The sequence below is a fragment of the Amia ocellicauda genome, chromosome 5, assembly GCF_036373705.1.
Source record: "Amia ocellicauda isolate fAmiCal2 chromosome 5, fAmiCal2.hap1, whole genome shotgun sequence".
NCBI classification, from domain to species: domain Eukaryota; kingdom Metazoa; phylum Chordata; class Actinopteri; order Amiiformes; family Amiidae; genus Amia; species Amia ocellicauda.
The window spans coordinates 51,235,607-51,257,441 of NC_089854.1; the positions used below are offsets into that span (position 1 = coordinate 51,235,607).

General features: G+C 38.8%; 1 protein-coding gene across 9 annotated transcripts in view; it reads left to right on the plus strand.

Moving 5' to 3' along the window:
- anks1b (ankyrin repeat and sterile alpha motif domain containing 1B) overlaps positions 1-21,835 on the plus strand; it is a 300,917-nt gene that overhangs the window by 153,566 nt on the left and 125,516 nt on the right. For all 9 annotated transcript variants that reach the window (XM_066705629.1, XM_066705625.1, XM_066705627.1 and 6 more), the window contains one exon: positions 14,470-14,635. In XM_066705629.1, the coding sequence (XP_066561726.1) occupies positions 14,470-14,635 (166 nt within the window). The remainder of the gene's footprint in view (positions 1-14,469; positions 14,636-21,835) is intronic.

Consider the following 21,835-nt stretch of genomic DNA (forward strand, 5'->3'; position numbering starts at 1 on the left):
AAGCAGTCGCCGGATTTCTTCAACGAAAGAAAGAAAAGACTAGACTTGCAATGTTGATGAAATTTGGAGAAATGATGTCAGACTTTCTCAGACCTGATAAGGTCAGAAATAATTAGTCCTCGTGAGATAGCCAGATTTAATGTATTGCTTCTTATCTATGTAGGAGCAATGACCCTTGAAACAAAACCAGGCTTTGAACGAGGTTACCATATTGAACAGTAAAGCTTCTTTTTGTAGCAGATGAATGACCTACAACTTCAGGTGGCACCAAATGGGATTGGTCCTGAACAAACCAAAGGATGTCTGTTCTTCAGGAATAAAAATACATTTTAAGCACAGATTACATTTAGATTGTTTAATTAATGAAATAATCTAAGAAAATGTGGAAGCCAATATATAAATAATTTGAAAAGACGGGTTGTAGTAATGGCATTATATTTTAAAATCGTCAGAACTGTTTGAGGAGTAGTACACAGTGCTAATTTTCCCAGTTTTCATATCACTGAATTCTGTTGGAATCAAATAATCCTGCAGCATGTGTCATCTGGGTGAATTCGGTTATTCACTCATTAATTACTGGGAGTTGTCAGTGATGACTGGGGCCCAGGCAGTTTATTTAATATTTTTTAAACCAATTATACAGGATCCTGATCAATTATACCCATTCACTGTAATGAAATTAGAGTTCAGCAGAGGCCTACTGCATCTGACCCTAAATTAGATAATCCATATTCTCTACAAAATGTCGGCATAACATTTTATGGTTCAAGCCTGAGGTTAATTGTCCCTTTCATTTTGTCATGACCAGTTGGAGACGACCAAAACAGGATCCAGAAAGTTGATATAATTTCAGTCAATTCCTACAAAACACTGTGATATGTGTCAGTCTTGTCCGCCTCTAGTTACATCTGATTGACAACCCTTGGCCTTGTATTTTATTTATAAATGATTTAACTGCTTACCATCATAAATGCGTTACATGTTTTTTTATTGTTTGTGTTTTTTGTTTTGTTTCTTGATTTTAAGCCACAGTCTCATTCAAATACATGAAACAGTTGTGGAATTTTAGACGCAGATTGAGGAAAAACCATATCCATTATCATCCTCTGATTATGCGAGACTATCCGAATATATTCAGACTCAGTTCAAGGATATTGTTTTAATGTATTGTTCAGCTGTATTTTCCTTGTTTCACTACGTGGTTGATGTTGATTTGGTTGATCAGAACATTAAATTAGTCACCAATAACAATCAATCAATCAATTAATTAAAGTTGTCGTTTTAGTTTTTTTACACGTAAGAGCAGCCTGGGAACTCGAGTCCTATTAGTTCTGTTAGGAACACGATGCCTACACTGTCTCTGCTCTGAAGGGACTGGAGGACGTGCTGTCAGTGGAGCTGTGCATAAGTCAGCAGGGAGAGATCAGACCCTGCTGTACCCCGGTGCACAAATCATTTGCAGATAAGGAGCTCAGCTTGGCAGCAGGCTTTTTTTTTATAATGCCACTAGTCGCCTCCATCACTACAGTAGTATTATCGTGGCTCCAGACGACAAAGTTCGCTATTACTCATTCGTGTTCAGATGATCTTTTCCTGCCTTCCTGTCACACACACCGTGACAGAGGTTATGTCAAACCAAGTTATTTCAACTTAATTTCCATTTATATTTTTGCTTGAGTTCTTTACTTTCGAGTTGCTTACTCTTAGACTTTGTGTACAAATTTCCTGAGTAAACATGCGCATTAAAGGAGCAGTGAGATCTCATTTGCAAGGTAAAAAGTCAGAGGACTTCTAAAGTTATACACAAATTTGAGCCATAACAGCGTGTGTCTGCTCTTGTGTGAGTGAGTGTGTCAAACTGTTGTGGCAACTGTACAAACTTGTATTTGTTTCAATTATACAGAAAGTCCAGGTTATTATTTTTTAAGTGCAATGGAAACAAATCTATGCGAACAGATGTACACACGTTTTTTGTTGTGTTTCGCCACCTGTGTGGTTTGACTTTGGTTTGTGCCTTTTTAATTGTGATTCACTATACTGTTAGAGTAAAAAACATGCCTCCTCAGAGCGAAACAAGGGAAAGTGTGCCAGGGGAAAGCCTGTTTGAGAGGAAGAGGGTTCAGATCCTTGTGTGATGCAGGCTAAACAGGAATGTGCCGAAGCTCCAAAGCTTTTTCTTGTGTCATCTCTTGGCTCTGCCAGTGGGTGATACTGACAACACACACCAACTCTAAACTCAGTCCCTTCTTTGTGTCATCTCCGTCTAAATGTAGCTTCCCAATCTGTTTTTGTCCCCCATAACTTCCAATTCAGTCTGGAGGTCCACTTGCGTAATCATACTGAAATCTGCTCCCAAATGTAGATGACTTAATGCGGTAACATCACTTGCCTACACATTTGCTTATATCGCCCCCCCCACCACATATGCAAGAATATTTTTGCTTCAGCTACTCACTGCATACTGAAATTGTATTTTGTTGCTTCATAGGATTATCAGTCTATTTCTGTAGCCCAGATGAGATGAACCATCTGAAATTAAAAGAGCTACTGTATTTATTAATGAGATTTTAACTTTGCATTGCTACCTTTTGTTACATAAAGACTTGCACCTTTCATACAGAACAGGGACAGAGATTAATCATCTGCATTAAAGACCCCAATACATTTGTTTTCCATAATTATTAGTCAGTTTTTTTATGCAATAGTGTATTCTGTTTGTTTTTGAGCAGAACATGTTGTAATGACACTATAATCTGAATGCAGCACAAAATATCTAATTCTTTACTCACTGGGAAAAATACAATTTCTTATTGTGCTGTGCAACACTTGTGAAATCACTACAGACTATAGTGATACAAAATGGAATCTGTATTGCAAGACCTTTTGTTGGATTGTTGAAATTGAATGTGAATGTAGTGAAAACAAACATATGATCTCAGATTAGGTTTTGATTAATCTGTTCGCTACAGACATGATGCAACTCCAAATGCTGTTGAAAATGTAGCAAGCCACAATGTGATCTCTAATTTTCTTCATGAACAAGGGTTCTTGTGACCTAATTATTTTGAGGTATAAGCTAGATTTCCTGTGCTGGAGATACAGGAGGGTAAAATGAAGATTACATTTTCAGTGGGCTCCAAAGTGTTTGTTCTTGCCACTGCAGGTAACCTTGTGGAGAGCAGATTTATTCCTTTGCTTTTGACATGTCACTGTGGATGAGTTCAGACATCAAAAGAAAATTATAAACTATGCATTGTCTTCACCTCTTTGTCATTCGTACTTGGTATATCATAAGCATTCCAGTGCTTGAGAAGCAAACAATTTTTACACATAAACAAGCATTGTTTTTTTGCAACACATGGCAAAATATTGTACTAAGAGATTATGATTCCCCAATTATATCAGTTTTATTATATTGGTTATTATTATTATTATTGTTATTATTATTATTATGACTAACACACTTGAACTGCATTGTTTACTTTTCTTTTTTATGGGTGCTCTGCAGAAATTGCTGATTACATTTCCTCCCACAATAATCATTCTTGTTTCACAGTCATACTTGAGTGGGAGAACCTGATCTTTGCTACACTGGGGGAAAAAAAATGAACCTCAGGACGCCATGACTTTAAGAAGCAAAAAGAGGCTGGTGGTACTTGCATTGTGTTGAGAGCTAGAAGTTGTTGTCTGTAGCAGAGATGCCTTTAGGTTCAGTGTGTTTTGGAATCTGGAGGAGTATTCCCCCAGGGCTCAAGAGAAGAAGCTTGTCACACTCTGTTATCTTATTATAGTGTTAATTTGCAGAGTCCAATATAATCAGGTTTATGTTTCTTAGATGAGTCAAGGTGTTGAAAATGGGTGGTGTTGTTGGTGGGGGGGATTTCCTTCCTACAGCATTTCAAATAATAAAAATGTTAAAGAAAAAAGAAAAAAGCATGAAAAATAAGCAATGAAACTTGAGCCTTTTCTGCTGAAGAAAGTGATGGGTTCCCACTGGTTGCTAGGATACAGTGAATTCATAAAGTGCAGGCTTGGGATATCTTCCCACTTTCCATTGACAAATCTGAGCTACATCAAATAACATCAGATCAAGTGTCTGCCTCGGTTTAGCTCACTGCTGGAAGACAGAACAGTGCCAGGGTGAAAGGTGTGCAGTTCAGGACCTCTCCATGGCACTGGCACTATCTTTGGTATCTGATATCGTTTGACACCCTTGTGAATTTCAGATACAGTCAAAAGCACTGTGATTAGAATAAGAAACTCGAGTAGTCTGCAATAGGCAGCCTTTTCTCTTTTAATATAATTGTACCATCTCTTTCTCCTGGAAAATTGCTGCTATTGATCCAGTGCTGCTGTAGTCCATGGCATTGACGAACCAGTGTAGTTTTATACTTTTAATTCTCAATAAGGATAATTATCTTGTTATGCTATAATAATCCTATTCAGGTATTAAATGAAAATGCAAATATATTTTGCTCTGCCACAAGCAACACACCCATTTATTTATTTTTTTATCGAGAGAGAGAGAAAATAAAAAGCTGTAACATCTTCCTTTATGACTTCTCCCATGCTTCCCTCAGAAACAAACTGAATTTGCATGGCTTGTGCCTCCAAAGGGATACTGGAAGTCATTTAGTGTCTGATTACACTGGAGTTTGTCGATGGAAGTAACCTCATTAGCCAACATCACGTGGAGAATTTTAAATTAATTGTGTCTGAACTGTGTAAATATTTATGCAAGCAGATTGCTGACATCAGTAATCAAGGGTTTCAGATTTCTGACGGATGCTTGGGTGAATATGGTAATTTGCCAAATCCATAACCGCTTTTGTTTTTTTCTTTTCTTCTTCTCCTAATCCATCCCAATAATTGTATGCATTCAATTGCCTAATCCGAGGGGGTCATTAAAATGAGTCATTACAAATTCAGTTCAGAATCCAATAAATATCTGTAATCATACACGTATTTCTGAGCCTGAAGGTACAGTAATGCTAACCGAATACTCAGGCCTGACAGATGTTTGGTCACGTCTGGTAGAAAGCAAAGTAGAAGCAGAAGAGTGTAGCACAGTGGATTCCAGGGTAGATTGCTGGACACACACACTGAAGAAGCACATGGCTTAAATTATACTGTGAACTGGATGCAGTTGTGAGTTAATTACAAATGTGTCTGTATTGAGAACTACATGCTGAGTTGACTCAGCTGCGTAGGGTCAACCGGTCATCTCCACTGTGGCCTGCGTTGTGAGTGCAGGTAAGAGTAAATATACTACTGTGAAATGTGTGTGTGTGTGTGTGGGGGTGGGTGGTAGTTTCCAAACCTTTATCCCCGCTGAGAACTTGATTGAGAACTTCACCTTAGCTGTTGTTACACAGTGTCATGTCAAGTATACACAGACTTGTATTTCTGTAGGCTATACCTTCTTTGTAAAGCACTCTGTGGCATTGCAATTTGCCAAGGGTGGTACACTGAGTAAAGATTGATAGATTTGATTGATTGGGGCATAATGAAAATCAAAAGCAGTTTGTTGCTTCAAATTCAAAAAGAAACCTCCTATCAGCAGTTCCCAGCGTGTTTCGCCTGGAGTGTCACATATCTGACATATATGAATACTGCCATACTGTGGATTCCCTGTATCCCTCATTTGTAACAGAGGATGCCACAGAGAAAGAGAAAGATGTATCTGGTTCATCTGACCACAAAATACTTTCCCGTTTTTACTTACTTTTACTTAGGAATGTATTATACACCTGCACTTCCTTTTGCTTAATCTTCTTTGAGTTACAGTGTGAATAAACTCATTGTCAACCCTGCATGTTTCTGGAGGCTTTCATTTCCTCCCTCTGTTTGGTCTTAGTTAATAGGATTGCATTGGTTTTTAAAGTGCTGAGATGAAAGGGATGATCATTATTATGAAGTTATTAGCTCCTGTAATATATGCCTCACTTGTGTGTGTAGTCAATTAGCTTGACCTCCCACACTTCGAAACCAGTGTGAATTCCGCTTCTTAAAAAGGTCAAACCACCCGGTGAACTCCCAAATGGCAATAAAAATAAATATTAAACTTGAGAAATTAGATTGTCTCCTATGAGAAATAAAGCAAATTCAGAAATGGCCTATTACGGTCATTAACTTCCTGTGAGGAAAGTGGTGAGCTGAAGGGGAATCCTTTAGTAAGATGTATCAAATATTAATGTTTAATACCATCTGTGTGTGATTATAGTTCTACGCCTAGATGTGAACAAAGTGGAATCTAGTGAAAAGTCTGTTAATTGTATCTTCACAAGCTTTTTGTTTAACTCTTCAAGGTCCTTTTATGATTCTGTTGTTTGCGAGTTGTGCTATATGAATGAATTATGAATAATGCACACTGGAACCAGTTTCTGTGGGTTATTTCCCAGTTTAGTAACATCTTGCAATTGGATGTCTTTTTTTTTTTTTCTTCCAAATCATGGCATCCTGTTTGATACTGTCATTTAAAAACCAACAACCCAGTAAACCACCTTTCAACAAGGAATGTGTGATAAATCTCTGTTCTTGTCTTACTCTCTGCTGACTTTTCATTCATCCACAATCCACATACATACAGCTCCACAACAGTTGAGCCCCCATGCAGACCGCCCCAGTGTTGAACTATTCTGGACGTTTTGTGTTCGGCTTTCGCAGCCAGAGGCTAAGGATGTGACCGCTTGTTACTCTTGACTGGGCTCGCTTCCAGAGTGTGTTGATACCGAGAGGAGGCTTCTTCTCTTCTTCCAGCTCACCATTCGGCTCACCATTAACCTCTCAGGACCCAATGTGTTTCTTCACTCCTTCTTGATTTTTTTTGGAAAGCTAACTGAACAAATGAAGGAATGCCTTAATGAGTGAAAGAATGGATAAATGCAATGCACTCGTGCAGAGAAATTGTGCTCACCTCAAATCGTTCCCACTTTAAAACTAGCATCTGTAAACACCTGTCTCTTCCAGTCCTTTTCCACAAACTCAACACACTGCATCCTGGCTTGTGATGCAGGTCATAAGAGGAGAACTTGGGATACAGAGAACCAGAGGATAATTAAGGACAGAGTGACTTCAGGCAGGATGACCCTTCAGCAGTTGTCTTTTCTCTCATACACCTTGCTTACTCTGTGTAGGCATTAAAAATAATCACAATAAGAACATTTTGCTGTGTCTTTTTGCCCAGAAAATTTTTTTGAGAGGACAGTGATCCATTTGATGGTCATTGATCTGCTAATGCTTTTTCACATTATCTTATTTCTAATTTGCATTATCCAGAAATGCCATGATTAAAGTTGTGACTAATGATTTTTGTTACTCTGCTTTTGTTATACTGCAGTTCTATAGTCTCAGATTTAAGTGGAAGGTTGATCCCTCCTGAAACCCCAGAAACTCCTAGCTGTTACATCCTCATATCAGATATTCAGCACAGTATTCCATTTTCTGCTGAGAGCAGGGAAATAGGAGTTGGTTTCTGCATCTCAAAAAGCAAAATGACATGGCCATAAAAGTAGTTGCTTGCAGTATATATTTATTTACAATTTGTTTATTTGTTAGAATACAGCTAGAACCACTTCCCAGCAGATCTTCTCCAGTGCAACTTATGAAAGAGAGAGAGAAAAAAGTTTCCTGTTTTGGTTTCTGACCTAAGATTGGAATTGCATGAGAGACACTAATTAGAGGTTAGATTGTTTGTTTATTTCTCTGGAAGAAAGAAAAAGAAAGTCTTTCATTCCATCTCCACAATTTAACAATCTCTCAACAGCGAAGCACAGCTAGGGCATCAGGTAATGCATATTTTCATTGCTACACAAGTCTTGCTATTTAAAGTAAATGTCCGATTTAGGTATTTGTACTTTCTGTAGTTATAGCTGAGTAAACTGTGGTACTTAGAAATTGTCATTTCACTGTTTTTTTATCTATATATGGTATGACCTTGAAATGTTCTCTCTTTATAATTTCTACATTTTGAATGAGGTGAAATCTATAAAATGATTTTGGTATTTTTATACATAAAAATGTAAGTATTAAAGAGAAAGCAATATGTATAATAAGTATTAATATGAGACTGCTCCATTACAATAAGCATGTTTTATCCTGAGCATTATGCATGCATGCATGTACAGTACTGTGAAAAAGTTTTAGGCAGGTGTGAAAAAATGCTGTAAAGTAAGAATGATATCAAAAATAGACATATTAATAAATTATAGTAAGTGAACAGAAGAAAAATCTACATCAAATCAATATTTGGTGTGACCACCCTTTGCTTTCAAAACAGCATCAGTTCTTCTAGGTTCACTTGCACACAGTTTTTGAAGGAACTCGGCAGGTAGGTTGGCCCAAACATCTTGGAGAACTAACCAGTCTTGCCATGGTGTACGACTTCAGCAACCTCACCTTGTTCCCTGAGTTTGGCTGTTCCTCACCCAGTTTTATTCCTCCTACACAGCTGTTTCTGTTTCAGTTAATGATTGTGTTTCAACCTACATATTAAATTGATGATCATTAGCACCTGTTTGGTATAATTGTTTGATCATTCAGCTGACTATATGCCTACAAAATCCCTGACTTTGTGCAAGTGTACCTAGAAGAACTGATGTTGGGGTAAAGCATGGTCACACCAAAAATGGATTTGAAGTAGATTTTTCCTCTGTTCACTCACTTTACATTTAGTTAATTCATAAATATAATCTATTAACATGTCTATTTTTGAAAGCATTCTTATTTAACAGCATTTTTTCACACCTGCCTAAAACTTTTGCACAGTACTGTAAATATGTGTATATATATCTATGTGTGCGTGTGCGTGTGCGTCTATAAGTATGTATGTTGCTATATAGTTCCTAACTCTCCTTAGTTTTAATTGAAATTCAAACTGGCATTTTCTACACAGTCCTATTGGACATTGTTGCTTCTCCGTGTGCAATAGCTTTGCTCACTGACGGTAGAATCCCTGCTGGAATAGAACCTCCCACATATCTATATCCATAATGTTTAGCTCCTATTTTTGCAGGTTCTTTATGCATTTTCATATGTTGTATTTGCAATTATTATTATTTAGTTAGTTGCAGTTACAGTCAGCACAAAAGTACAGTAAGTATACATCCTAGTACAGTGAGCTAACAAGTGCAGATAAAATAGTTACAGTCCTAGGTAAGTGCTAAAGAGAGGGGTAGGCATAGGAGAAGTTGCAGTAAATCGTTAACCATACATAAGTAGGCAGGAACATGAAGATCAAAGCTTAATAAAAAGTGGATAAGAGCAAAAGTGCTGAGCAGCTCAGGGATAAGGCTGCTGTATTAACACTGTGCTGAGTAATCGCCCAAATGACACTGAGGCCAGATTCCAACCTGCCTCACACCCAAAACCTCAATTTAACGGTTTTCTGAACAGTTATGAACACGAATTATGTGTCCTAATAAATAAATAAATAAAAGATAAATAATTTCAAACATGTTTGGAAGCTTTCTTTTTGTACTGTACTGCTCTCCTCCTAAGAGCAGTTTAAACTGTGCTATACTAAATGTGTGTACGTTGTCACTTGGGATCTAGTTCAGCTTTTCCTTGGTTCAGTGTGCTGTGCTCCATTTGGTCTAGCTATGTGTCCAGCTCAGTTCCTGTGTGATGGCATCCATCTTTCATTGCGCCTGGATGGGTTTGAAGCATCTCATCAGTGTCCACTGAATTGTATTCCTACTCATTGAGTAAATATGAACATTTCACACAAAGTGTCATTTTGCAAACGCCTGTTTCCCGAAAAGAGTTTCCGACTTTGGCTTGAAAAATGTCTGGGATACGAACCCTTTAAAACAAATCAAGTCTGTGCAACAGTGACTGCCTGCCAGCAGTGGAATTGCAGCTGCCTGCAATTATGAACCCGGGGTGTTTGGAAATTCATGAAAAGAAAAGTTGGTGAAGTTCAGCACAAAATGTGACAAGATCACCAAACAGAAATGGGAACTGAATAATTAACACTGCCTTTGTTGCAGATGACATTGTATTAGACAGGGTAAGTGATGCAAGGAAATAGACAAATATACACTCACCTAAAGGATTATTAGGAACACCTGTTCAATTTCTCATTAATGCAATTATCTAACCAACCAATCACATGGCAGTTGCTTCAGTGCATTTAGGGGTGTGGTCCTGGTCAAGACAATCTCCTGAACTCCAAACTGAATGTCTGAATGGGAAAGAAAGGTGATTTAAGCAATTTTGAGCGTGGCATGGTTGTTGGTGCCAGACGGGCCGGTCTGAGTATTTCACAATCTGCTCAGTTACTGGGATTTTCACGCACAACCATTTCTAGGGTTTACAAAGAATGGTGTGAAAAGGGAAAAACATCCAGTATGCGGCAGTCCTGTGGGCAAAAATGCCTTGTTGATGCTAGAGGTCAGAGGAGAATGGGCCGACTGATTCAAGCTGATAGAAGAGCAACTTTGACTGAAATAACCACTCGTTACAACCGAGGCATGCAGCAAAGCATTTGTGAAGCCACAACACGTACAACCTTGAGGCGGATGGGCTACAACAGCAGAAGACCCCACCGGGTACCACTCATCTCCACTACAAATAGGAAAAAGAGGCTACAGTTTGCACAAGCTCACCAAAATTGGACAGCTGAAGACTGGAAAAATGTTGCCTGGTCTGATGAGTCTCGATTTCTGTTGAGACATTCAGATGGTAGAGTCAGAATTTGGCGTAAACAGAATGAGAACATGGATCCATCATGCCTTGTTACCACTGTGCAGGCTGGTGGTGGTGGTGTAATGGTGTGGGGGATGTTTTCTTGGCACACTTTAAGCCCCTTAGTGCCAATTGGGCATCATTTAAATGCCACGGCCTACCTGAGCATTGTTTCTGACCATGTCCATCCCTTTATGACCACCATGTACCCATCCTCTGACGGCTACTTCCAGCAGGATAATGCACCATGTCACAAAGGTCGAATCATTTCAAATTGGTTTCTTGAACATGACAATGAGTTCACTGTACTAAACTGGCCCCCGCAGTCACCAGATCTCAACCCAATAGAGCATCTTTGGGATGTGGTGGAACGGGAGCTTGGTGCCCTGGATGTGCATCCCACAAATCTCCATCAACTGCAAGATGCTATCCTATCAATATGGGCCAACATTTGTAAAGAATGCTTTCAGCACCTTGTTGAATCAATGCCACGTAGAATTAAGGCAGTTCTGAAGGCGAAAGGGGGTCAAACACAGTATTAGTATGGTGTTCCTAATAATCCTTTAGGTGAGTGTATGTCATAAAAATAAAATATTCAGAATAGTGAAAACATCTCATTGTTTCCAGCTAAAAAAGTGTCATAAATTGTATTACAAAAGTATTAATTTTATAGAACTAATTTATTTTAATGTACACAGCATTGGGTTTGTCCTGAAATGAAGTGAAACTTATATTATTTTTCATTCCTTTGTTCAAAGAAGAAAAAAGTCTATGAAGTATAAATATATACAGATAATTACTACCCTGACTGCAAAGCTATTTGAACCATTATTAGGTTTTTTATTTTCATTTTCATAAGTGATTTAGTCTATTTTTCTCAATAAGGACTTTCCAAGTGCGCTCCAAATATTAATTTCTCCTGAAACTCTGGTGTTTCGGTCTGCTTGATCTTGAAGGGTGAAGGATGCTGTCTGTGAATAGCAGCTCTTGTAAGACATTTTGCTGCTATTCTGAATCGAGATTAGAACATAGGAGGTTGGGCGACCCATTACATAGGCACTGAAGAACCCAGTCTGGATGCATAGATGGTAAATGGAAGCACTCTACCTCAGCAGAGACTTATTGAACAGAACAAGTGGTCAGCCTTATATACATTGCAGGACATGTGGATCTGTGGCCGGGGTCTGCCAGAGTGTTATCTCGAGGTCAGATTTCTGACCCTGGTAATGTTCATGGTAGTCTTCCTCAGAAGAGGTGTGGGATCCAAAGAACAGATGTCTGTCTTTGATGTGCACTAGGAAGATGCGATCCCACGGTCGTCATTTACCTAGTGTCAATCGCTCATTAACAGAAACAATTCCTGCCTATCTAGAGAAACAATTAAGTCACAAACGGATTTTCAACAAAACAGCTGTAGGCTATTTCGGCACTGTGTGATCTTTTATTACTGATAGGAGTTTCTAACAAATGAACCTTGTTGACCTTTTGCTTAGCCTGCATACAAGCTACTTCTAATGCTAGTATTAATATAAAACATTATAAAATTATCACAAAACACTTTCTTCAACTTTCCTATAGAGTCTTCAGGGACTGTCAGGAGCTCAAACACATTGGAAATGAAGGGCACCTTGTTATACTGTTGACTGACTTGGAAAGAGCCCAAGATGTACTTTGTTTCTTTCAAATGAAGGGTACTTTACCTCTGGAGGAAAGGCACTATTGTAACGTAGCTGTGTGGTTGCAAAACCGAATCCTAGGCAGATTAATGGTTTAAATTGTTTAACTTCAAGGGTTGTCATATAAATGAAGAATCACACACTTGGTGCCATCTTAAATTAACTTTAGATTAAATTATTAACTACGCTAAATGAGACAACTTTTCCAGCTGTTGGAATCTCTTCACATAACCCCATGTATAAACTCACCACATTTCGCTGACGTTTGTGATACAGACTTGTAGAAAAACGACTGCAGAATGTAAATCGGAAAGGCCAACTCGAGAGCAAAGGTCTGCATTGCATTGTGATCAAGTGAATTTTGGCAGATCCTTTGTGATTGTCTTCCTGTCGGCTGAGAGGTAGCAACAGACCACTCTATTCTAAACTTGCTTATTTCTCTTTTAACAAGAAATCCAACCAGTCATTTAAAAATCTGTTTGCCAGAGTGGTAGGGCCGATTAGTTTCACTGGAGATGAAAAATCCTTGAGTGAAATCAGTTTGGGTTCGTTGAATTGTTTGTTTCAGTTTAACCCGAATGGGGTTTCTTACAGATTAAGGACTCAGAGGAAGTTCTTAGTTTTTCCAGGTCATTAAATCATGATTGCAGTATGTTGCACACTACTTATGTAGAATCTTTATAACCTCTCTTTATTAAGAGCACTAAGTGGACCTGCCAGAGTAGTGCATTCTGGGCAAAACCGGCTTGTGATTTCATATAATATATAATATATACTATATTGTTTAAATTGAAAATTGAATCACCGCTACTCTTAAGATAAAATAACTACTCTTAAAGATTTGCTGCCTGTCACTTAAAAAATTTAACGCACACACACACACTCACTCACACACAGACACACACGCACACATGCACACACACACTCACACACAGACACACACACAGACACACACACGCACACACACACTCACACACAGACACACACACACGCACACACAGACACACAGACACACACGCGCACACACACACTCACACACAGACACACACACACTCACACACAGACACACAGACACACACGCGCACACGCGTGCGCACACACTCACTCACACACTCACAAACCTGTTTTGTTGTTTTTACAGTAGAAAACTGCTATAAAGGGTACTAAATATCCCTTCAAGTAGCCGGAACATATTCTCATGTAATTATTACTGAAATGTTTGTGCTTGTGCTACTATGTGAAGGTAGGAAATATATCTACTCGTCATTTGCATTAAGTATCTATGTTTTCAAGAGAGTCTAGAAGGGCCATTTAAATTATAAAGTACATAAAATGAATGTAATCAATTCAAATGTACCCATAATGAATGTAGCCAAGAATGTGTTAGTGTGAAGACTGTGAACAACTGACATTTGATAGTCCCTGAAAGCCTTGAAAACCAAGTAATTAATTTATTTTTGCATTTAAATAAATAATTTTGCATGTAATTTGACATTTTGTAAATATGCCATGAACCAAAACATTGTAATCAATTTCAGATGCAAATAGTGAGTTATTATTTTATTTGTTTAAGTTTCTTATCCCCTTCATTTAAGACATAAAATAATGCATTTACATTATTTAAAAAGGCAGGTGTTTTTCACTTGTTTGTTTAGATAGATGGTATAGCTTAAAATATATTCTTTTGTTCTTATATGCAGGCAATTAGTTTCACTTGGTTTCTGCATAATGTTGATGAATGTCCTTGACAGTTTACCTTTCCAAACTTGTTGTGCAGCTCAAAACCCAAGAGTTTGTCTTCAGCCTTGGTAAACACATTTTATTTAAAATGTATATGCTCTGTGCAAAATATGTATATCCACCCTACTCACCTTCCTAAAATGTCTTGTTTCAATGTTTTTCAAAAATGGATTTGTTTCTGTTCCCCATTGTTTCAACGATTTGGAATTGTTTTGTGAACAATGGTCTGTTCCCAACATAGGCAGGAAATGCTGTGTCAACATACCAGATCCGAGGAAGACTGTTGGGACACTGCTTTCCCCCTTGGCCCAGGTTTTGTGTAATTATCTCCGGAGCGCATTACACATTTTCCTGTGTTGTTTGCCAGGACTCGGACACAAAGAGGAGTAACCTTGCTGTGGAGATTGTGCCGTCTCCCTCGCTGGACGTCTTTCCCCCCGAGGACGAGGACAACCCCTACGAATTCATCGCCACTGCGGTTACCAGGAAGCCTTGCTCTTTAGACATCTCCCGCTTGTCTTCTCCCAAGCTCGGTAAGACCCCTTTCTCCGATCGTGTATCACAAAAGTGTGTTTACGAATTAAGAGTAAAAATCCTAGAAAATGGACTCAGATTGAAGTTGCTTGAAGCGGGAAGATGCCCGATATGTGACTTATATAGTCTGTTTCAGCCTATCCGATGTGAGTGTGTACTATGTGGAACAACTGTATCATTTTTTTATATGTAGACATGTATTATCCTTCTATTATTCATATATCAAAACTGACCCCTTTTGAGTATTTAAAATATATAGTACATTTTATAAATATATTTAAGTCTGTATTTCCTTTATTTGATAGGTTGAGAATATATGGGAGAAATTAACCTCCATATATTTTGAGCATATAGTATTTAGATTACAGATTAAATATATTTAAAATATATATTTTTATTACGAAATTAAATGCAAACTAGAAGGGTCATGTTTTCTAAAATACCCACTGTATTATTTGCACCACCGTGGTGCCAATAAACACTCTGCTCTCTTAGTGTGTTTGTGTGATTGTTTTTGGTACAGAGTTGTGAAATGCCTCATGAGCAATACGTCATCATGCGTTATTATGATAATGTTTTTGGTGAAATGACACAAACATGCGTGTTCTAAAACTCACTAAATTATGTTTTATTACTTCATTATTTTTGTTTATGTATTTATTTATTTAAAAAGTGGCATTGACCTTTTTTCAGTGATGGAGCATTTATTCACAAAACAAAACAAAACTGATTTTTGCTGATACCCTGAAGGAATCTTTTAAAAATTGTAATTAACGCTGCCATAGTTAAGTTTTGTATAGGCTTTTGTACTGGTTTATTATGTAAGACCTATTCAAAGTAGCTATCAATCATACAAAATACCCCAGACGTCTTTGAGAAGCATACTTTACCCACAGCACATCATTTATCGAATCTTGATATTAAAGAAAAGTAGAACATCCTACAAAGTTGGAATAAAATGAGGTCACAGTCTCTGAACACAGGCTCTTCCTCCTTTGTCAAGGGAATTCGGGTCTCTGTGGTTTATAGTTACAGGAGATGACCCCCCTCCCTGAACACATTCGGATCTCTTCCCCTCTTTGTTTTTCCATGCTGGGGGTGTAGGAAGACTTGGCAGAGGGAATCAGTACAAGTAACGGACTGGGAGAACTTGTGTTTTTGAATATCCGACATTCCAGAGTGTCACTCGCATAATTTTTACCACAAGAAGGAAACTTGAAAGTGGGAAAACAAGTGAAAAGGGAAGGATGTCTAAACTAAGATAATTTGCCCATTTTGTGAACTTTGTTTTCCCCTTTTACTCTCTTGGCGTGGTACTCTGTTCTATATTTCTGAATCTGTCAACATGCCTACATTACTTAAGTAGCACGTAAACTGACTTTAAGCTGGCACTTTCAGTCAACTTTAGTTAACATCAAATGTGACTAAGGGAATTGAGCATTATTCTGCTCTTTACACAAACATTACTACTAAAACCATACAATCATATTATATAGAATAGAAGAACACATGGGTAATATAACCTCTTGTATTAATATCCTCTGCATCACTCTCAGCTGATACACATATTAGGAGTTACAAGTGTTGTTGATGTTTCCTGAATGAGAGTGCCTACCAAAGGCATGGGCCGTGTTATTTTCTCCACACGGCAGAACATGTCCATTAGAACCGTGACTAATAAATGATTTGTCAGGTCCCAGAACCCAGCTGGCAATGCATTAATGACAAAGCAGCTCTCGAAAGATTAACTATCTCAGACAGGAAGATCCTGTTTCCCAGGGGTGTATGGGGATTTTCTGTGGTTATTTTTTTTGTAGTGATTTGTTTTTTGTTCTGGTCTTTTACTGGAATTGTGCACAAATGGGCACAACCTCATAGCTACTCAAAGAAAACATGGATACTTCAGGGAAATTGATTGTGAGGCTTTTAAAAATTAAGCAGTGGAAAGGTATGATAAAGTTTGGCAATGCTCTGTCTTGTGTGTTTGAATCCATGGTGGTGAGGGAAAATACTTTATATCATAAGGAACCAAACAATTTTTAGTGCAAGAAGCAACATACCAAAGATAATTAAATGCAATACAAACCTGGTTATCTTGGTTAACTGTAATGTATATTTTGGATGATTATAATTTTTACTTCAGACAACTTTCTGAATCCTTAAATCAGTGAAACAACTTGCGGTGAGTTTAAGATAGTTTATAATAATATAAAAAATATATTTTGGTACCATGCTGGGCAAAATCACGAGGGACCGCCCCAAGCTGCCCTGCACCTCCCCAGACCCTGGGGGAGGAAAATAATGGGGAGAACACACAACCCTCTTTTCCCTCCATGACTGGCCCCCTCCCTTTAAAAACAGGGAAGAAATACACTTTCTGTTGTGGAGAGGCAGGGAGGGGACCCAGGGAGACAGAGTGAGTAAGAGAATAGTCGGACAGAAAAGAATTGATTTGAACTTGGACTGGAACTTTAACTACAGCTATGGTTTGTTATTTGGACTGGCTGTGTATGTTGTGTTCATGTTAATTTAGGTACATGTTTAGAAACGGCCTGTGTTCATATGTACAGTGAGGGAAAAAAGTATTTGATCCCCTGCTGATTTTGTACGTTTGCCCACTGACAAAGAAATGATCAGTCTATAATTTTAATGGTAGGTGTATTTTAACAGTGAGAGACAGAATAACAACAAAAAAATCCAGAAAAACGCATTTCAAAAAAGTTATAAATTGATTTGCATATTAATGAGGGAAATAAGTATTTGATCCCCTAACAATCAGCAAGATTTCTGGCTCCCAGGTGTCTTTTATACAGGTAACGAGCTGAGACTCTCTTAAAGGGAGTGCTCCTAATCTCAGCTCGTTACCTGTATAAAAGACACCTGTCCACAGAAGCAATCAATCAATCAGATTCCAAACTCTCCACCATGGCCAAGACCAAAGAGCTGTCCAAGGATGTCAGGGACAAGACTGTAGACCTACACAAGGCTGGAATGGGCTACAGGACCATCGCCAAGCAGCTTGGTGAGAAGGTGACAACAGTTGGTGCGATTATTCGCAAATGGAAGAAACACACAATAACTGTCAGTCTCCCTTGGTCTGGGGCTCCATGCAAAATCTCACCTCGTGGAGATTCAATGATCATGAGAACGGTGAGGAATCAGCCCAGAACTACACAGGAGGATCTTGTTAATGATCTCAAGGCAGCTGGGACCATAGTCACCAAGAAAACAATTGGTAACACACTATGCCGTGAAGGACTGAAATCCTGCAGCGCCCGCAAGGTCCCCCTGCTCAAGAAAGCACATGTACAGGCCCGTCTGAAGTTTGCCAATGAACATCTGAATGATTCAGAGGAGAACTGGGTGAAAGTGTTGTGGTCAGATGAGACCAAAATCGAGCTCTTTGGCATCAACTCAACTCGCCGTGTTTGGAGGAGGAGGAATGACCCCAAGAACACCATCCCCACCGTCAAACATGGAGGTGGAAACATTATGCTTTGGGGGTGTTTTTCTGCTAAGGGGACATTTTCTGCTAAGGGGACACGACCCATTTTCAATGCCCTGGCTGAGGGATTCCAGCATGACAATGACCCAAAACACACAGCCAAGGCAACAAAGGAGTGGCTCAAGAAGAAGCACATTAAGGTCCTGGAGTGGCCTAGCCAGTCTCCAGACCTTAATCCCATAGTAAATCTGTGGAGGGAGCTGAAGGTTCGAGTTGCCAAACGTCAGCCTCGAAACCTTAATGACTTGGAGAGGATCTGCAAAGAGGAGTGGGACAAAATCCATCCTGAGATGTGTGCAAACCTGGTGGCCAACTCCAAGAAACGTCTGACCTCTGTGATTGCCAAAAAGGGTTTTGCCACCAAGTACTAAGTCGAAGGTTTCAAATACTTATTTCCCTCATTAACATGCAAATCAATGTATAACTTTTTTGAAATGCGTTTTTCTGGATTTTTTTGTTGTTATTCTGTCTCTCACTGTTAAAATACACCTACCTTTAAAATTATAGACTGATCATTTCTTTGTCAGTGGGAAAACGTACACAATCAGCAGGGGATCAAATACTTTTTTCCCTCACTGTATAGGTAGGCTCAATGAGGAGATTTTGGACCAACGTGTTAGCGCCCTCCACCACCATCATCAAAACACTAAATGAGGGAATATCTTTTGGAAGAATGGTGTTCGTTCCATCCCTCCAGTAAAGTTCCAGAGACTCGTAGAATTTATGTCAAGGAGCATTGATGCTGTTCTGGCGGCTCGTGGCGGCCCAGCACCTTACTGAGACACTTTGTCGGTTTTTCCTTTAATTTGTCACCTATCTGTATATATACATATATAAAATGTTCCCTATAAAAAAGGTTCCCTTTAGTTATATTCTAATCCCTAAAGCCTTTAACTCCTTCATCTTATAGGCAGAGAACATAGTCTCCTAGTGATGTATTGTGGATGATAAATCTGTACCGAATGTGGAAAGAGAAAGCTCTGCTCTTGAATAAATGCAATGTAAATCAGAGGATTGTGAAAGACTGGCAGTAGTGTCTGTCATTGCCCAAGCTGGTCAGGCCTCCCTGTCGCGATCATTTGGCTGTCTCTGTGTCTCAGAGGATGGCGTTCCAGCTGAATTCCCTGACACTGTTCCACGCCATTGCCTATGACAGCTGCATCTGCTAATATTAAGTCATTCCCACACTGCTGACATGAAATCCACACGGTGGCATTGCACTAACTTTCCTGTGTTTGCCCACTTCAGGGTGTAAGTCTTGCTTATTTATCGGTGTAGTGTGTTGGTTTACATGGAGTTGCTGTGACTGCGGTGGCCTGATATCATGTGCAGCATAAATGGTTTGTGGCTGCGATATCTATGTGGATATGTCTGGTTGTTTGCTTCCTTTGTAGACATAACCATCTATTAATGTCCCAGAGCAGAGGTTATCAGACTGATATGAGCACTTTCAGGGGGTTTGTGGAAAGGTTATATAGTTACACGAAGATTGCAACATCATGGTGTGGTTTCATTAAAGATTCCTATTAAGGTCAAAATGGTTTCATGGTTATGTTTAACTTGTTTCTGGAGTGGTATTCAGACTACTTTTAATAAAATGGCAGACTATTAATGAAGTTTAGGGATGAAATCTGAGTAGAGATTTCAGTTGAATTTAAGTTGTGTTTCTATTGAGTTAACTTAGCTTGGCTGGGGTTGGAGTTCTGGATATTGTTAGTGCTGATAATGGGGTATGTATCTTATTGGAGTAATACAGTGATGTATCCTGAAATACAGTTTCACAGTTCAGAGTAAGGATTTGGCACAGTATTAAGGTTTTAGGCTGAATTCATTGTTAATAATAAATGAGCAAAGCAAATAAAATCCCAAATGAGACAATAATCAATCTAACAATTAATCTAAACTGATATACAGAGCATTATTAAGTTTGTATGTTAATTAGTGCTTAGAACTGTACATTTGTGTATATATGTATTTATTTGATATATATTTATATATATATATATATATATATATATATATATATGTGTGTATTTATGATAAGTATTTGTATGAATAGAGATGAAAGTAGAATATTTTATATTGATTGCATTTCGTTTTTCTCTCCTTGCTTTGCATGCATTTGCTTGTTTTGCTGACAAATAAGCTAATGAGCTCTGTACAGAATCATTGCAGCTGGTCTCAGTCTGATCAACAGTGCTCATAACTTATACAACAGACATACAGTAACATCTTCAGATTGTGCTAACCTTTCGAAATGAATTATGGATTATTAATATTTAAAATCTGAAAAGACACATAAAATATTTATCAGTTCATTATAGAGTTGACCCTGTACAAAGGCAATATATTGCCAGATATAAAAGCCAGCTAGTGATTGAAAGTCTATTTTGTATTAGAAACAAACATCCTGTAGTGACAGTATAAAATCTGTTACACTAGCCATATAATTGCCCATAACTTTTTGAACAGTTGTATGTATGCATGCATAGGTACATACACTCACCTAAAGGATAATTAGGAACACCATACTAATACTGTGTTTGACCCTCTTTCGCCTTCAGAACTGCCTTAATTCTACGTGGCATTGATTCAACAAGGTGCTGAAAGCATTCTTTAGAAATGTTGGCCCATATTGATAGGATAGCATCTTGCAGTTGATGGAGATTTGTGGGATGCACATCCAGGGCACGAAGCTCCCGTTCCACCACATCCCAAAGATGCTCTATTGGGTTGAGATCTGGTGACTGTGGGGGCCAGTTTAGTACAGTGAACTCATTGTCATGTTCAAGAAACCAATTTGAAATGATTCGACCTTTGTGACATGGTGCATTATCCTGCTGGAAGTAGCCATCAGAGGATGGGTACATGGTGGTCATAAAGGGATGGACATGGTCAGAAACAATGCTCAGGTAGGCCGTGGCATTTAAACGATGCCCAATTGGCACTAAGGGGCCTAAAGTGTGCCAAGAAAACATCCCCCACACCATTACACCACCACCACCAGCCTGCACAGTGGTAACAAGGCATGATGGATCCATGTTCTCATTCTGTTTACGCCAAATTCTGACTCTACCATCTGAATGTCTCAACAGAAATCGAGACTCATCAGACCAGGCAACATTTTTCCAGTCTTCAACTGTCCAATTTTGGTGAGCTTGTGCAAATTGTAGCCTCTTTTTCCTATTTGTAGTGGAGATGAGTGGTACCCGGTGGGGTCTTCTGCTGTTGTAGCCCATCCGCCTCAAGGTTGTACATGTTGTGGCTTCACAAATGCTTTGCTGCATGCCTCGGTTGTAACGAGTGGTTATTTCAGTCAAAGTTGCTCTTCTATCAGCTTGAATCAGTCGGCCCATTCTCCTCTGACCTCTAGCATCAACAAGGCATTTTCGCCCACAGGACTGCCGCATACTGGATGTTTTTCCCTTTTCACACCATTCTTTGTAAACCCTAGAAATGGTTGAGCGTGAAAATCCCCGTAACTGAGCAGATTGTGAAATACTCAGACCGGCCCGTCTGGCACCAACAACCATGCCACGCTCAAAATTGCTTAAATCACCTTTCTCTCCCATTCAGACATTCAGTTTGGAGTTCAGGAGATTGTCTTGACCAGGACCACACCCCTAAATGCATTGAAGCAACTGCCATGTGATTGGTTGGTTAGATAATTGCATTAATGAGAAATTTAACAGGT